Source organism: Dipodomys merriami, unplaced genomic scaffold, assembly GCF_024711535.1.
Source record: "Dipodomys merriami isolate MVZ:Mamm:240054 unplaced genomic scaffold, mDipMer1.0.p SCAF_37, whole genome shotgun sequence".
NCBI classification, from domain to species: Eukaryota; Metazoa; Chordata; class Mammalia; order Rodentia; family Heteromyidae; genus Dipodomys; species Dipodomys merriami.
Window position 1 is genome coordinate 8,904,174 of NW_027205270.1, and position 19,704 is coordinate 8,923,877.

General features: G+C 34.7%; 1 protein-coding gene across 3 annotated transcripts in view; it reads left to right on the plus strand.

Moving 5' to 3' along the window:
• Positions 1 to 19,704, plus strand: part of Ctnna2 (catenin alpha 2) — a 1,104,669-nt gene that overhangs the window by 1,071,856 nt on the left and 13,109 nt on the right. For 2 of the 3 annotated variants that reach the window (XM_069989104.1, XM_069989103.1), the window contains one exon: positions 3,803 to 3,946. The exons of the other annotated variant lie outside the window; for it this stretch is intronic. In XM_069989104.1, the coding sequence (XP_069845205.1) occupies positions 3,803 to 3,946 (144 nt within the window). The remainder of the gene's footprint in view (positions 1 to 3,802; positions 3,947 to 19,704) is intronic. 3 annotated transcript variants of the gene reach the window in all.

Below are 19,704 nucleotides of genomic sequence, written 5' to 3' on the forward strand. Positions count from 1 at the left end.
GTAGAATAAATCAATCTATAAAGTTATGTTGACGTATATTAAATATGAAAGCTAATTTCTAATGACAATTAGTACTTTTGGAATTAAAGTTGTTTCTTGATCCCAGAAGTATATTCTGACACATTGAATTCAATATTGCAACCCTACTACATAAAAGGCATTGTGGCAAAAATTGGTTAACTCAAAGCATTCAAAGATTCTTTATTTCTAATATCAAATTACTTCCTCCAAAAGACACATTTTTCTTTTCATTATGTTCTTATTAGCTAATGTAGTCTGATTTCCTCCCCATGTAAATTCTCAGCTTACTGCAATGTTTAGGATTCTCTGTGAGAACAGCAGGATATCTGTGTGTGTTCACTGTTTTCTTGGTTTACTACATTCTAGAAATAGAAGTGTGTTTAACTTACTGTCGTATACATTCTGTCTCTGCAGATTATTTTGTCAAGTGCTTTCTCTAGCCTAATTTAAATGATTTCTAAAATATGGCTTTGATCACAGCCCTTAGAAGAGAAATATGTGCCACATTATGGCCCATGAATCTTATAAATAGGAAAAGCTTCTGGATGGGCAATGTGGAGTTTTCTTAGTGCTGATTTCTTTTACTACTTCAGAACACATCATGTTACTCTATCTTGAACAGTCATTTTCCTTCTAAGCAATAAATATATTTCAAACACTTCATCCTCTTCTTATTTTCTTGAAGGCAAGCTTTCTTAATTTAGACTTTTAATCTCTCTTTTCATCAATACTATATCTTCTTTTATTACTTTTCTCTGAATGCTTTCATCTGTGCAGATGCCTCACTGATAATGAACTTGACTAGAACTCTGCCTAGATGCATGACCTGTCTCTTGACCTCTTTTCATCCATTTTCTTTGGCAAATCTATTTTGCTACTGAGAGAGAATATCCTGGAGAGAGTCCAGTTGGTATCATCTTCTAAAAATCATGTCCTCTTTTCAGCCCTAAATTTCTGTATATGAGACACTGCCATAAAACACTCTCAACCCATCATCTCTTTACCTAAAAATCCTTGATTCACATCTGCTGCTATCAACATTTGTCGGCATCTCTTTTTATTGAGGTAATAGTAACACTGTGGTCAGTTGTGAAGAATATTTGACAGTATCTTCCATGATGCATTAAGTTCACCTGTGGATTAGTCTTCTAAAATGGACAGATTACTCTACCTGACTCTTCTTAATATTTAGTTCTAAGAAAGCACATCATTTCTTTTCTTTTTAAATAAAAATTCAAAACCATTCCTACACCTCTTTTGTCAGAACAAATTATAATTGTGACTGGAATTCTAGTGACTATTGACCATTACAATCTTATAACTGCTTCATATCTTCTCTTGAAGGGCTATTCATCTATTTGATGCCATTGACAAGTTAGACCCTAAGACGAAAAAAAATCCACCTGATTGTAGCATTGTGTCTTGTGTCAAAACAAGTTATCTTGTTTTAACAAGTATCATTCAAGGCATTAACACAATCACTCACTCACTCACACTAAACTCACCCAAAAGGTCAGCACTGTTTATTTCTCTGCATCCTTTTGATGCATCCTAGTTTTGCATTGGGTTCCTGAAGTCATTCCATTTCCAAATAGACAAGAGGTAATTACTAACATAGTGAACTATGACCTCAGTTCAGTTTGTTCCATTTCAATATTGAAAAAGTGTTTTACTCCATTTTTGTTCTTGTATTTTTATGTTGGGAGAAGTGTAACTTTTTATTGGGTAGTCAAAACTCTATAGATGTTTATTGGAAGAATGGACAATTGATCATTAATCTTAATGACCTTTAAATTTTTTATGACATGTGAAGTAACCCAAGTTTCTAAAATGTAGTAATTGTTTCTGAGCCTGAAAACTCATCTGAAGATTTTTATTGCCTAAGATGGATGGAACTTTTGTTTAATCAATTATAAAGTGCAAGGATAAGCCAACTAGTCAATGATTCAATATTTAAAAATTGAAAGTAAAACATACACAGTCATTTTTCACAGAATCTCCTAAAAAGCTATATTGTATAGATTTTTATTTTAGACTTAAAAATTAGAGCAAATGTGAATACATTAATACAGAAGAAAAATATATTTCTTTAATAAGAAAAAGTCAAGTAAAAGAAAAATGCCCTTCTTGCTACGTGCTTGACATTTTTCTTCTCTTTGCCAATAATGGGGCTTGAACACTATGCTCTCTTAGCTTTGTTGCTTAAAACTAGAGTTCTACCACAGTGTTTTCCTGATTATTTGGAGATGAGGGTCTCACAGACTTTTCTGCCCAGGCTGGCTTTGAACCATTATTCTCAAACTCCAAAGTAGCTACCTGCATTAGAATGTCTTTAACATTTTAATTTGAAGCAGAAGGTGGGAGTGATATTCTTAAATCTATAATCAGTTTGAATTTAGTAATCGCTTTTGTGTTTCAAACTACTCCCTTATCTGTTAATTTGCTTATTAAGCTAGAATGAGAGGATTCAATATGAACTTTATTGGCTTAAACATTTTTTTTTTAATCCTAACTTTGGAAAGTTGTTTTGCTGTATGTGGAATTAGGCTTTGGGTTTTACCTCTTTGTTCTAAATTGCAGCCTATTATTTTGAATCTTACTTTTGATAAAAAAAATATTATCTGTGGGAAAAGATTACTATAAGGCTGGAGGTTATTAGAAAATTATTAGACAGACACATATGCTTTTCAAGGGCTGCCCCTGTCTGCCTGTATTAATCATTCTGTAGGGCCATGAATGATGATAGAAATATCCAACGTCCCTTGGCAGAAGAAAGATCCTCCACAATTCATTAGCTTGTATGTGGATGATTTCAGCCATTATTCTCACTTGCTACAACACCTATTTGACAAACTTTGGTGTTTCATGTTAATGTTCTAAATCTGATTTGATTTGAAAACAATCTTAACATTTTGTATATTCTCACATCTTATCTCGTTTTCCATAAGAAATGGGAATCAGATGTTAAAGAAAGCTATGAGAATGGAACTCTAGCAGCATAATCTATGTAGGAAATATTTGGTCAGGTAGTTAGCCTCTTCACTGGGTTTCAAAAACTTGACCTCTGACAGTGAAAATGCAGAGAATTTCATGAGTACAGGGATCTTGACATTTCTTTTTTTCCCCTACAGTTATAGAATAGCTCAATTGACACATTCAGACAAAACCGAGTGAACTTCAGAATCCATTCTAAAAGTAAAAAATAGACATTGGTTATTGGCTTATCCTTTGCCTTCACACAGCCCATGTTTGGGTACAAAAGAAACAGTCGAAAGCATTGCAGTTCTAACAGTGCATTACAATGAAACAGGTAAGTATCCCTTTAGTACCATGTACTAGATGGATGTGCAGCGGCCAAGGTCATTGAGCAAGGCAATGGATCCTCCAAGCAAGGCATCTGGGATCCCTACATATTGTCCCAGGCTTTAAGAGCTGCAGCCTTTGCTTTCTCTCTTGGTGATATTCATTCCTTTAAATAGGGGATTCTTCCCCTTTGAACCCATTATAATTGACCCCTATGGTGCCTTGGCAAGGCAGGGTGCTTCTTCATTCTCCTCCCAGATTTTCAAGACCCAAAGAGGAATCCAAATGATGGGGCTGCTTAATGTCAAGAATGCCCACACATATCTCTTTCAGTGCCTAATTCCTTCATATACCTCTTTCTCCCAATTGGTTTACTATTCCCTCTTCCACTTCCCTAATCCCTTCCCAAGTAGGGTACGTTTTTTTTTTCTCTTGCTCTCTCTCTCACTCTCTCTTTTCTGTATCTCTCGGAAATCAGACAGGAGTTCAGAGCACTTTCACTACCTTTTATGAGGTAGATTGTGATGTCATAGATGGGGGCAGGGCTAGTCAACTTTCTACCCACCTCCCAACCTGTGCTGAGGGAGCTCCGATCGGGAGTGCAAGCAGTGATTCCTCCATGGTGAGTAACTTTGCTTTCTAATCTTATGTCTCTCATTGTATCATTAATTCTAATATGTGGGCTGTGGGGTTCAGGAAAGTAAAAGTTTGCTCATTCAAGTCCTCTTTATTTACTGCTAATCAGCTTTGGACAAATGACCTATTCCACAGCACAGATACACTCTTGGATTGTGATCTCAACTTGAGAACTGAAAATGGCATTTTCATTCCTTTATTTCTCAGTCTCCCTTCTTATTGGGACTGAAAGTCAGTGCATATGTGGAATGAATCCATTGGGTAATCTTTGTGAATTTAGCTCTAAGGACAGTGTTAGGGAGATGTACTCTTTGGGAAGATGTGAAGGTCACACAATATTCTTTATTGACATTTTCCCAGAGAATCACTTGCTTCTAAAATCTGGGGAGCCAAAATTGTGAGAAAATTTGGTTTGGGTAGAAACAGACAAAAATTCTAATACAATAAAACTATCTATAAAAAATTAAAGTTGCCACTCTTGCAAATGTAAAGGCATAGCCGTTCACAGGTGTGCCAAGTAAACCTGCCTTGTTTTATTTTTTGTTGTTACATGTCATAATGCTGATACTGTTTCATAGAGTCTCTTGGTAGTTAAGAGGTGTGAAAATCTGTTGTATGGTCTCATTTGAGTTTGTTACTGATTAGTTCTTTTATATGGATTACTATTTAGAAAGGAAAGATCAACCAAAGTGAGCATTTTTCTCTGCTTTCTTCTTTGTACTCTCTTGGGTACTTATTAAAATTGTGGAGATGTATGTCTTTGTATAAAAGGGCAAAAGGACTTCATGGAAGTGATTAAAGCTTTGAGAGGAGCTGAAGATACACCAGTGTGGGTGGTTTTTGTTTTTTTCTTAAAGAATTTACCCATCAGAACGAGTCCTTTCCTTAGGGTCCAACGAATGCATTATGGGTTTTTATGAAATATCTTAATGGTATCATTCATGTTTTTCAAAGTATAACACTCTGAATAACCATGTACAAACACTGGTGTTGGTGGAGGACTTTTCATGGAGTTTTTTTTTGTTTTTGTTTTTTGTTTTGTTTTTTTATCAACTGTTTCTTGATCCTGTCCTCTCACCTCCTGGCCCCCTGCTGGTCCAAAGTTATGATCTTTTCTATAGAGAAAAACTGGAGTGGGACATTGGTATCCTAGGGTTGGAGGCCAGTATGGGATGGTTCTGAAGTTATTTTCCTGCTTAAACTTGTTGACCTAAAGTATTTATTATGATAAGGCCTAGTAGGGCCATACCGGTCAGTAGGAAGATTTGGGTGACAAACATCATCAGGCAAGCAAACTTTTCAAAGGGAGTGACAGTGCTAAACATCTTACATATTGGATTATCCCTCTTTCATTAAAAGCATTATGCCCTCAAAACCCAGGTAAAAGTAAATCTTCAGTGGTAGAAAAATTTGATGTCTGATCATAGCTCAAGTTTTTAATGTCTTTTATCAACCCCTCATACAGCTGCCAGGTAAGAAATGCTCATATTTTACAATCTCTTGGGACACAATCATCTAAAAACTTCGTGAGTTAAGAACGGTTGTGTTGTGCTCTGAGAGTCTTATCATGGAATGCATTGTGCATGTAATTGTTTATTTTCACGTGCACGTTTCATTTATAGTGGTGTTCAGTGTTTTTTCAAATCCATTTTGTGTTAAAATTATAATTTAAAAATACATACATATTGTACTCTAAAGGAGAGTATGAAGGTATAAGAGAAGTTGCATTAACTTCTGTGTCAGACCAGTCCTTTCTCCATCACTGGACAATTAGGTAGCTCAAACTACAGTACTTAGATCTTTTGAGCCTCATCTTTTCTCATTTGTGAAGTGATGGAGATATATGCTAAGTTAGCCAGGATATATCCTGAAGGTAGCCATATTTTAAAGCTGTATATTTGTATGATATATGTTTAAAGAAATAATAGAGAGGAATAAAAAGAAAGGTAATTACAGTTTTTATGTTGGGCCTATATTTAATCCAGAAAAAAGACATTTCAACCAAAATTAACTTTGAAATATTCTTCATCTGAAATGGTGGTTTTTGGTTAATGATTTATGTAACCATCCTTGTGATCTTAAATCTTCAATATTGTTTAATTAACTTGCTCAGTAAAATCTTAGACATTTATGGTTGGATAAAATCTGAAGAGAAGTAAAACCTGTGGTAGGTGGCTAATAATGGTTTTGAACTCTATGCTTTTAGTTTTTTCAAATTATTTGAAATTTAACTTTATTTCTACTAGGTAACACATAGGACTAGTCTTATTCATGGAATAACTATGTTGTGTTGGAAAGTGTTAATAAGGGGAAAGTTGGTGGTTTGGGGGTTACGTGTTATGGAGAGATGAAAGGAGTGTTTATAGCCTCACTCCTGAACTTTTAGTCTAAACACTTAAGTAACAATTTAGAAGAAAAGACAGCGTTCAAATAACTAAGAAATAGTTCTGTGGTCCAGTGGTCATTACACTTAGTGAAATTCTTAATAATTTTATAATAGTTTTATAATAGCACATAAAATTTAACTTCTTGAATTTGTTACTTCAAGAAATCACTTTTAGGAGCTAATCTTGTCTACATGGGAACAATAAAATGATTTGCTCAAGGGAAAGAGATGACTTTGCAAAAAAGTGAGGCCTTTAATGGACTTTGGAAGGGGCCTTAAATTTATGCTTTATTATATTTGTGTGATTGTACATAAAGATCAAGGAAGCGTTTCAGGTTCATAATTAACGAATTTGAAGATATCTGGTGTTCAAATGTACCATGTATCAAAATCAGCATCACTGCTTACAGCTCAGCTGCATGCTTTACCTGAGTCCTTTTTCCTTAATCATATGCTGACTTTTTAAAAATGATTTTTACTTTATCTTTAAGTAGTTGTACAAAGGAATTGACATTCAACAAGGTAGTATACAAATACAATGAAACTTGACCGGTTTCCCCTTCATCATTGTCCCTATCCCTCTTCTAATGTAGAATATGCATTGGATTTTATGATTGTTTTTGTTTTCTTCTCACTTTTTAACATAATGGGGACTTACTTAGAAGAGTTGAGGAGGGTGCAAAAGAATGGATTGCAGGTTTATATTAACGTAAAATCAGGCAGCCATACATAACAGGTGAAGGGAGTTCATGGAACTAGAGAAATTAAAGAATGAGAAAAGACTATCTCTGAGGTAATCTACTTTTCTGATGATAATTGAAAGGTTCCTCACTTTGAAGATATCATTGACAGGTTTAGAAATGTTAGCTGTGATGGAAATGTCCTTCAGTTAATGACAGTCTATATAACCAGTATAGTTTTTTCTAGTAAACAGATGTTTCTCTGGGTATTAAGTATGAATCATGTAAGGTTCTCTGCCTTCAAATAGCCTTAAACACTTAATAAAACACACGTGATTATGTGAGTCTGTTTACCTAAATATGTGGGAAAGAGGTTATTGATTATGTATGATTTACCCATATAGAGTAACAAGAGGTCTCATATACAAACAGAAATGTAGATTCAGAGATTATTTGAAGTGTTTTCTTACACTGTTGTTGTTTGTTTGTTGGTAATGGGACCTACCACTTGAGCTATGGATCCACTTACAGTTTTTTTTGGTTGTTGATTGGAATCTGAGTCCTTAGGACTTTCCTGTTTGGGCTAGCTTCTGGTCAGAATCCTCAGATCACAGCCTCCTGAGTAGCTAGGATGACAGGTATGATCCTTCTAATGGATTTTCAGCTATATAACCAAGCTTCGTTTGTCCAGATTCTGAGGAAATTGTATGTAAATAAGGACATGGTTTAGATCATCTAGTGAAATGTCTCTTTCCTAAAGTGGCATAAAAATTAACTTTAAAATTTATTATCATAGTAAATTTACCACAGGTTAAACTTGCCTATATGACAACAATGAGTGATATGATCAAAGATAGATTTACAAAACAAAAGATATTTTGTCAAAATTAATTAAAAGGGCTGGAGGCCTGTCTTAGCTGGTAGACTGCCAGCCAATGAAGGAAAGCCTCAGATACCCAGTTTGAGTCATTCTCAGAGAAAAAAAAAAGCTGAAATAAAACTTATATAAAATTTTGTGGAATAGTCATTACTGATTATTAAAAAAAGATGACATACATGTCAATTATTTTCAAACCCAAAAGATTCTGCAGGTCATTTAGAAACAGATCTGTAGATCTGTGATTCCATAACATGTGATATCTATTTCCCCATGTACTATAGATTCATAGATGACATTATTGTGAAAGACAAATACTGGCTATGATACATTATAATCATTCTAGGAGAAATATGTACATGATCATTGAATATTTATATAGAAAAGCAATCAAAGAAAACTCAATTTGAAAAATCTTATTGGATGAAGCATCTTCATAAAAGTGTTCCAGGTAAAGGAAAGAAAGGAATATCTCAGAACAGAAGCAGAACACTTAGAAGTGAGGAAATATGTATTTCAGCTTTACTGGACTTGAAATGTCAAAGAGGAGTGGAGAAAAAAAAGATGATATAAGAATGTTAGCCTGATCTATGCTAATGTTAAAACAGTGTTTTTCATTATGGTCAGCATATGGTCAGGATTATCTGAATGCCAAACCCAACAGGGAACTACTAAAATGCAGAAACGGGCTGAACTGAAGGCCTTTGGAATCAAGATGAAAGGGTAGATTTTTGGAATCTGTAATTAATTACCCACCCTTTAACACACACCTGGTAATTCATTTTCACACCTAAGTTTTAGAATCTGCACAGCAATAAAACTGACTCATCTCTGTTCTTAGAAAAAGTTGCAGCAAAAAATAAATAATAATAAAACATTCAGAGTAAAAGATATGGGGCAAAAAAGGAGTAAAACTTAATATAAGAATATTCTTGAGAAATTAGTTTAAACTTTGAGTAAGAGGGGAAAAACTTTCAAAAAGTGATAGTTATTAAAGAATTATTATGCCATTTAATCTCCTAGAAGGGCATAAAACAGGAAGGACATAAGACTGTACACATTTGAGATTATATCTTAATTTTTGTCAGGTTCTAGTTCAATTAATGAACATCAAGCCAAGTAGCTTTTATCTCCCAAGTTGTGCCTCTCCCAAAAGGGAGGAAAAAAAAAACAGTCCATAAAAAGATTGTTTCTGGATAGTATTCATTAACAGAAGTACTTGATTATTTTAAGGATGTAAACTTCACTGAAAAAAATATATTAGGATTTTCATCATTAAGGATAATATCCAGGTGCTCATTTCAGTGGACTACGATGAAAAATACTAATTACATACAGGTATAATTCATTTAGAACTGCTAAATTTCTTCATTTTTTTCATCATGGGTGATAGCTTTTCTCCCACACCCACAGGTCTATGTGAAAAGTAAGAAAAATGGTTAAGGACTCAGGAAGAGGGCATGCCTGTAAAATATTTTATGAAATTATGATAATGTGCCACCTATACGAAGATGAACCTCAGTTCAAGCAACAAAAATCAGTTTCACATTGACCCCTTATTCCTTTGCAAAACACGAATCTTTTTTTCATTGCTAGAATTTTCCATATTTTTTATTTCCGATTAGAAGTCAGCAAATGATGAGAAGCCCTATTTTAATCAGTTTTGTGTTAGAGATAGTGTCTTCTAGCAATCAGAAAGTGATTGTCATCTTCTAGAAGTAGGTAGTTGCTAAGACACCAGCGTCTGCCATTAATTAGACAAATTAACTTACTAATGATATACTTTTTAAATTTTGTTAGATATTTTTTTCTAGTCTGAGTATGAACCCCAGGGCCTTGTATAATGCTAGTCATATACTATTAACCCAGATCTCTATACCCTCTGGCTGTGTCTTCTTTATACCAACCAACACAAGAAGAATCATGCAAAATTATTTACCTCGAGATCACATATTATACATGAAGAGAAGCTGAGCATAAAACAGAAACAGCCATATTTTTTAATCTCTAGAGATTGGAAAAATAAAGACCATGTTTCTGAAAAAGATGTTAACGTAATCAGCTGAATATGGCTATCATGGCTATTAAATGTAAATTTGAAACCTACTTCATCTCTTATCTAGATTGTACTTGGCAACACTACTAACATTCTCTGTGAGGGATTGCTTTACATATATAACTTTGAATAGTCATATCTACCGAACAGTATAATTGCTTGTAGCAAATATCAACAATTAATCTTAGTTAAGACACATTGAAGAGTAAGTATGTGCCAGGCACTGAAGTAAGCATTTGGAAATCATTTACTATGAATTCTATTTTCATAGTCATCCTTGTGGTAGACATAGTGTCTAAAAATCAGGATCTGAGAATTTCAGTATCGTCCAGGAGGCCACAGTCTGTGACTGTCATACTGTGGTACTTCAGGAAGGCCCCCTTATATTCTCCGTAGGTAGCATAATCTGTTTTCTGTGTCATTACTAATATATGACACATCAGTATGATGATTTGATTCTTTGGCCCATTTGTGTCTTACCTACTTTGTAAAATGTGGAGACAAGGAATACATCTGAAGGCTTATAACACATCCATTTCTTAGACAGTGAGCATATAACATGCTTAATATTACCTTCTTTCTCATGACTTTCTCATGAAAGAAAGTAATTATAGTAATTTATCACATAGAACACTTCCAATAAATTATGTGGAAGTCTTTTATTTAACTACATGAGGGCACTTGATTTTAAATGCTATACTTCAAGGTGCATTATTTACCTAATATTTGGGACCATAAAGTAATTAATATTTTTTCTTTATAGTTGAATTCCTTTGTAATTTATTTTATTACATTTTCTGGTATATTAAATACACTATTGTTTTTAAGAAATTTCTAAAAGATCTGAATTAATTGTGTTAATAATTTGATTTGAAAGGAATGTGATTGTTTTCCTCTGGCTTTCTACTTTAAATGTTAGTACTTATATTGAAATATAGAATATTGATTTTAATTAAATAGCAATATGCATATAGATTTTCACATATTAGTCAAATACATATATGTGTGTATATATCTATATGTGTGTGTATATATTCAAATAATGAGTTATCACCCCCATGTAATATGTTTATATGTAGTTCAGGGAAAATACATTGATCCACCAAAGATATAGACCCAAACTTTATATTGTGTTATACTTAGAATGTGGCTTCTGAGTTTCATCTCTTGGCCCAAGACATCTATTAGTGATCTGTCATTCTACTTTCCATACAGGAAGTGATAGGAGAAGATAATGCTCACTTGCTCTGTTATAAACCCTTAAGGAGTTTTCTTGAATATTCCCATACCTGTACAGCTACCTTTAGCTGCAAGAGAGACTGGGAAATATAGTGTTTGTGCTAGTGTGGTAAAAATTGAGAGACGGCACTAATAAAAGAGGAGTTCAGAATATTGGATAGCAACCATAACAGAATTCTATCATAGTCGTAGCAAATATTCAGAAAAGTCCCTACTCTTATTATACAAGGTAGAGTATATTGGAAAATTTAGTCTTCATAGTGTATTTATCAGGCACTCCACACTTTTTAAGAGAATCAAGAAAGGTAATTCACCACTTACATTCCAGACCAGAAAATTCTTCTATGTGATGAAGAAGACTTTATGTCAGAAGCCTTCTCTTGCTGAGGTGCGTGGCAGATGGAAGGTAACAGTGAAGTCTCTGGGTAGTGCAGAGGAATATTATAAGGAATTCCCAAAGCATTTGGCAGAAGTGAGTGAGGCGTGAGTTGGCAGTTCTTGCAAGTGTATGCCTTCCATTAAGTGGGACAAGAAATGAGATTTTCAGGAGCTTGTTATTAGGCAAATTTATTTTTAATCTCTGAGCACTACTTTTTCAGCTCCAAAATGAGAATGGGATTGGTATCTTCTTTACCAGCGTATTTAGGACTATAATGTGCTGCATATGCTTAGTAATATTATTTTATTGCTCCCAAAAGATTAGGTAGTTTTCTTGGTGATGTAAGTAGTGCCTTCTTGTTCTCTTTCATCATGTCTGCTTCAATCACTCAAGCTTCCGGTCCTTTGTAGCTGTGAGCATTCCATCAATTTCTGTCCTTGTAGAGAAACCTCTCTATGTATTAACCTTTCTGTAGCAACCTCTCTTCTCTAGGAGTGACAGGGAGATCAAATGTACCCTTGGATCAGAACACATCTACCTCTGAAGGAGAATGATAGGGCTGGCTACACTCCTAGCATTTCTCCTAGAAAAAAAATATATATGTCATCTGAAATGGAGTTTTGTCTTCTGAAAGGGGAGAAAACAATAGATTCCACTGATGTATATGCATCCCCTCACCTCCATTTCTAGCCTTGGTTCCATGGTTTACTATATGAAAAGCAAAACTCCTAAGAACGCATCACTACAGTATTTTGATCATCACCTTTCTATATATTTTAAAGCCTGTATCCCAGTTGTCCTAGGTTACCCTGTCATAGTCATGCATTTCTGTTCCCAAAGGTTCCAGTGAGAATGTTCAGAAAAATATGTTAAGCACAGTGAAATGACTTAAATTTCTTTTTACAAACAAGTATTTGAGGTAAAATTGATTCTGTTTTTCAAGCATTAAAAAATTAAATTTTCTACTCTAAAAGATTCCTGATAGGGCTGGGAAGGTGGCTCAGTGGTAGAGCGCTTGCCTTGCATGCATGAGGCCCTGGGTTTGATTCCTCAGCACCAAATAAGCAAAAATAAAAAAGCTGGAAGTGGCGCTGTAGCTCAAGTAGTAGAGTGCTGGCCTTGAGCTGAAGAGCTGAGGGACAGCGCCCAGGCCCAGAGTTCAGGCCCCATGACCAGACCCACAAAAAAAAAAAAAAAAAAAGATTTCTGATAATAGATGATGTACTTTACTTTAAAATGCTATAAAGAGAGAGCTGGAGGCATGGTTTGTCTCTAGTATTAGAATGCCTGCCTGGCAAGTACAAGGCACTGAATGAAAACCCGAGTTCCACTACCAAAAAGAAAAAAAGAGAAAAAAAGCTAGAAAAAAATTGAATCATTGAATTTGTTCAAATTTAAAATTCTTAAATGGTGCTGGGCATCGGTGGTTCATGCCTGTAATGCTAGGTACTCAGGAAGCTGAGATCTGAGGATTATGATTCAAAGTCAGCCTGTACAGGAAAAGTTTGTGAGATTTTTTTTATCTTCTGTTAACTATCAGAAAACTGGAAGTGGCACTGTGGTTTAAGTGGTAAAGTGCTTGCCTTGAGCTAAAGATCTCAGGGACAGTGCCCAGGCCCAGAGTTCAAGCCCCACAACGGACCCCCCTCCCCCACAAAAATCCTTAAATGGTATGTAAGTATACTTTTAAAATAAAAAAGGAAAACATTAGCTTATTGTCTTCCTTAAAATCATCATTTTAAATAATATTTAGCACTACCAGGATAAGTGTCTCCTTGAAATTCAAGTTATGTATGATTTCTAAGAGATAATATTGATGATGGATAGTTCTACAATGAGAAAATAGCGCCAGGTAAATCTTGAAAACAAGAAAGTTACAGGTAGGAACTGAATATGTTTCATAGCCAAACTTGAATTCTTGTAACAAGTGACAACCCCAGATATAACAGAGCACTCACAGATGTACCTACGGCATATTTGAAGAATTTGCTTTGGCATTTTTAGTGTATCAGGAAAAGAAATAATGAGACAGCCTTCACATCCTGTAATAAATATGAAGGTGATTTAACTTTGTCAAAAAGCTAGATTCACAGGGACTCTAAGATAAGGATTGTACCTTGAGGAAACTTTCATCTTAATATTAAACATAATTTTTAGTAGGGGCAAGATACTCTATCATACTATCTCCAGCCCTTTAATGTTTATCTTTGTTCCCTGGTTTAAAAGCTGTCATCTTCTTGGAGTTAAAGAAATATATTTTTATTACCCTAAAGATGATTTCCAATTTTGCAGATTTGAGATTTTCTTTCAAAGAAACTACTGTGTTTTTTTCTATGATTTTTGGCAATCCTTTATGCATTTCAAGTCTTTTAAGGACTCTATTCCCTTTAATCTGTGATTTTTTATGCTTCTTGTATAGCACAGGCTCTTTTGCAATATGTTGTTCATCCACAGAGGGGATTTTTTTGGGGGGGGAAGGTTGAAGAAAAAAAAATTCCAGTTTTAGATTGAAGGGAACTCTTAGATGCTTTTGCTACATTTGCCCCAAAGTACATTCACTCTAGGAGAGAAACAGCCTAGAAAGTTCCAAATTAGGCCAAGTCCTGGCAGGGAACTATATAGAGAAGCATCCAGAATTCTAAGAAGAACCACCTTAAATGCCCTTTATAACTTTTTTTATACATAAAAAAATTGGTGCTGTTGCATATTGCTAAATATACTAATGGAACTTGAAACTCAGGTAATTGTTTATTAGCTAGCAAGTACCTTTTAGTGAAGCCTCACTTCTCTATCTCTGCAATCATGGAGAAAAAATCATCATGGTAACTCAGAGGAAAATCTAACTGGAGGGAAATTGCAATATGTATTCAATTCAGAAAATATCTAAAATATCTAAAGTACATTCATCAAGTAAAAAGAAATACTCAGAAGTGGTGCTGTGGCTCAAGTGGTAGAACGCTTGCCTTGAGCTGAAGAGCTGAGGGACAGAGCTCAGGCCCAGTGTTCAAGCCCTACAACCAACAACAATAAAGAAAAAGAAAAAAGAAATACTCATCAGCTTTTATTTTTTTAAATGCTTGTTTTATACATCAATTTAAGGGGCATCCTGAACTAGGAATTTATCACTAAATTGATCAATCAGGATTCCCAAATATGTATACCTAATCTCTAGCCGTTTATGGAGAACATACTAGCAAAGTGTAAGAAATAGTATTTAAAAATAATTGGAAGTATAGCTATGAAGACGAGACCACACACACACACACACACACACACACACACACACACACACACACACACACACACACACACACACACACACACACACACACACACACACAGAGTTTTTGAGGACAACACAGTACGTAAGGAACCAGGCTATTTGATTCTAATGAAGAATGTATTAGAACTGAGATAGAATCATGAAGGACAGATTCATGGGTGAGTTGGCAACTATGTGATGCTGTGAGAATAACTCCCCTTCATAGTATGATTTTTTAAGCTTTTCTTTCTCCATTTGGACTGTATCTATAATCAGTATTAAGATTCTATGCAGCATAGTTTCTGCAAGTATTCTCTATTAATTGAGAAACTGAGGTTGGAACTAAAACCCCACTTATAGTTGTGCTCACTCTCAGAATGAAGAGAGAAGATGGCAAGTTTTTTTTTTTCTTCAGAAAAATACTTTGTTCTTGCCTTACTGGGTGTAATCGTACTATCCATTCCTGTTCAAGGTTCCTTGGGCCAGGGGCTCTTAGGTGCTCAAATAAATTAAGATGAAAATCCCAAAAGCTATTGAGATGATATAGTCTTTCACAGTCACTTCTTAAAAACTTAAAAATTGTACTTTTTAAAGTTTATTTTCTTCTTTGTGAGATATATCCAACTCCAGTTTCCAATTATGGAAAACTCAAAGATGTTAATAGAGCCATTCAATCTCATATAGGCATTTAGAAATCCAGTTTTTCTAATGAATAGTCATGTTTTGTGCAGTATAAAGATATGGTACTTGTTTCTCTGAATCTATTATCTAGTATTTGGACAAGAAATAGAGGAACTAGCATGTATCAGATAGTGTAATGATAAGAGCTGTAGTTATTACTATGTTTGTCAGCCTCTCATCATTCCAAAGCATCTACTAGATGGGAAACTAAAAGGCTATATTGTAGGAATGTTGGGGTCTAAGGGTCATGAGAAGTAGATATTTCTTTTTTTTTTTCTTGTTGGTCATGGGGATTGAACTCTGGGCTTGGGCACTGTCCCTGTGCTCTTCAGCTCAAGGTGAGCTCTCTACCACTTGAGCCACAGCGCCACTTCCAGTTTTTTAGTGGTTTATTGGGGATAAGAGTCTCACAGACTTTCCTGCCTGGGCTGGCTTTGAACTGTGATCCTCAGATCTCAGCCTCCTGAGTAGCTAGGATTACCTGGCAATATTTCTTTTTTTTTTTTTTTTAATTGTGAAAATACCATACAGAGGGGTTACAATTACATGGGCAAGATAATGAGTAATTTGTTTTAGACAGTTAAAGATTTGATTTTAGTTACAGAAAATCAGAAAGTAGGTGTGGCTATCTCAGTAACTTCTTAGCTCAGATCTCATCTGAACCGCAAGACTAGAAGTTGTGCTTGTAAGAAAATGGACCTTAATTAATATCTGGCCACACTTGTGGACAGGTAACATATCACAGTATGCCTGTCTCCAGGTGAGTGCCACTATAGCCCAGCATTAAGCAGAGTAGGAAATCCTATGGGTTATTTGCCTGTTTAAGGAAGATTGCATATTATATGTTACAATGGGCTGAAACCCAATTCTGCCAGATAGGAATAGTACTATGAACCCAAGTACACAAAAGAGTTAAATATTTTCGAGTTCGTTTGTGTTCTTATATGTCTTCTGAGGATTAGAAATCATTTGTGCATTAGTATTATGCCTAGCAAACACAGCTTGATGCCTAGCAGGTACTCTGTATTTTTGTTTGTTTCTTTTTTGTTTTTTGTTTTTGTTCTTTTGTCGGTCACAGGGCCTGAACACTGGGCCTGGATGCTGTCCCTCAGTTCTTCAGCTCAAGGCTAGCACTCTACCACTTGAGCCACAGCACCACTTCTGGCTTTTTCTGCTTATGTGGAGCTGAGGAATCGAACCAGGGCCTCATGCATGCAAGACAAGCCCTCTACCACTGAGCCACCTTCCCAGTCCTATTCCATATTCATAATAGAGCTCAGGTTCTTTAAAAAGCTGTTTTGTTAACAGAAATCAATAATTACATACAATTATATTATCACCTTTTCTAAGCAAAAGCTCATCTTGAATTTCTATGATTCAGCACATACATGTTTTCAATTTGGCTAAGGTTTATTTTATGTTTATTTTCCCAATTATACTCCCCTAACAATCTCATGCTCTTAAGTATAGTTCCATGCAAGAGTGAACAGTTGTGTAGCGTATTATCCATTCTATTATAGCTTTGTGACTTTAGTCAAGCTTTTTCATCCTTTATGTGTCCCCCCATAGTGTTAGAAAGACTCAACAATATTTAGCAAATATTTATGGTCTATACACTGGATAATAAAGTTTTTAAAATATAGAAACTGGATATAGAAGAAAACATGCGTGGATGGAGATATGAGTATGGAAAACATTAAAATTAGAATGGGTGAGGGTGGGATTGGTTCCATTTGATAGTTCAGCGAGGGTAATTTTCACCAAGATGAATTTTGTTGAAACTGACCTAGAAAGATTTTGGGGGTAATGATTAGAGAGTAATTATTATTCTGCTTTTGAGTGGGACACACAATGAGCGTTGCTATGGCAGCAATTCTGAAAGAGCATGTCAAGGAATTTGCCAATGTGATAAGACAGAAAATAAGACGTCACTGAGAGGATATGATGGCATAGATGTTGATAAGACTAGGGTTTCAAGCTAAATGATAGGAAAAACAGTAGGAATTATACCTATGACTAGCTTACAAGGAAGAAGGTGAGAGGAACACTTTTGAGGAAAAGGAAAATTGAATCATTGAGTTCTTGTCATCTCTGGAAGATTATGAAGTAGCCAATGATAAAAGGTCTACAAGAGATTAGTTTATTCCCTAATTGCTAAACATCTTCTTTGTGAAGATGCTTAAAACTCAGTGAATTGTGTTCTTGAAGTGAAGGTGAAAATTACAAACCTAATTTTGTGACAGGATATGGCTTGGTCACACAGAGCTTATTTGAATATATATTAACATAGGTAATTGAACATTCGCTATAGAAAAAACATTGGCCAGGAACAGAAGGAATGATTTGGAGAGATTTCTTTTTTCTGTGTCTACTCAAAAATATTTCAAAATATACAGAAAAAAAGTGTGCAATTATAAGAGCTATGGTCTAACTGCTCAAATTTAAAACTAATTTAATTAAAATTACAGGGTTTTAAACCATACATTATCCTAAAGACCTCTTATGAGTACTTGAAAAATGGTACCATTTCTTCTTGTCTTAATTCTCATTTCTATAATGAAAGAAGATTTGAAATTTTGCTTAATGCTGTGAATTATTTTATATAGCTACATATCTGTCTAAGATTTCACTTCAGTTTTTAGCATTTTATATAAGAGATTATTGCACATGAATTATCTTAACAGAAAACTATGATATACGAGTAAAGGCAATATATTAGTATATTTTAGTATTCCCTATTAAAGACAAGTGTTCCAAAATCCTAGTAGATGCCTGAATCCTGTATACTTCACTGATAATTTCTAGCTACTAAGTGACTAATAAGTAGATTCTCCATATGGTCTTGGTACTCAGAACAGTATACAAATTATTACTGATAAACTGTTGTAATATTCTAATTAAAATATGGAGATTGAGTAGCAAATTCATGGAGAATAACCATATTGTTAACTATAAGATGTGTTTGTTTAAATACTATGAAGCAGAGCAGAGCCTTCTGTGGAAATACTATGTGTAGCACTCAACATCTTGCTAAATCTCCACTATTCCTGTGTTTGAAGTAGCTATATGGTGTGAGAAATTCTATGATCATGTGTTTCATTGGGATAACTAGTAAAGAAGTAGCAACAGGTTTAACATACATTGACCATTCTTGTTTCTGTGGTTCTGGAAGGTGGTTAGATTATAGACAATTATTGGTTGTCCCAAGGACCCATTCCTTTTTTACTACCTCTTCTACTTCTTGCCTTTTCCTGAAATTTACAGGCCATTGATGAGACTATGCTATCCTTTAGATTTTGACTTTGTGTATTTGTGTGGTTTTGAGGTTCGAACTCAGAGCCTCATGATTGCTAGATTGGTTTTCTATTATTGGCACCATGCCCCTAGTCCTTTGTGCTTTCATTATTTTTTAAATACTGTCTTATTTGATTTGTCTAGGCTAGCCTGTATCATGATTTTCCTATGTATGCCTCTCAAGAAGTTGACATGATAAATGTACCCCCCAGAATCATTTTTATTGGTTGACATTTTTTCAATGCTAGAATGGATTAGAGAAAAAGGATCAGAGAACTTCAGGAAGGCAATAGAAAAACATCAAAAGATGTGTCTTTTCTAGCTCTGATTTTCTTTAGCATATGGAAGCTCAGTACAAGTAAATGGCTTTATATAAAAATATATAACCCAAATTGGGAGCAGGTGTCTTGGTATTGGCTAGAGAAAGATTGGCTCTATTAAGAGATGGGGGAAGAAAGCTAGTTTGGGAAGATAATGTTTGAAAAATCTAATTTTAGAAACATAAGAAAGAATAATGTAATATATTTCATACTACCTAAAATTCCAAAAATTCTAGGTTGGTTTAGATATATTTTTCTGGAGATTTCTTATTTTAAAAAATATAGAAAAAAGAATATAACATGGAAAAGGTAACACTTTGACTCATCTTAATAGAGTCCCTTGAATTTCTAATTTCAAAATGTAAGACCTTAAAAAATTAAAAGTCAAAATTAAGTTGGGCACAATGCCTCACACCTGTAATCTTAGCCATTTGCCTGGCTAATATTGTAGGTTTATGGTTCTAGGCCATCCCATACCTAAATGAGAGAATTAATATGAACCCAAAATGCTTGACAAAAAGTGAAAATAAGGAGGAAGAGTTGGTAAAAGAGACTGTAGTCTTTTCAAAA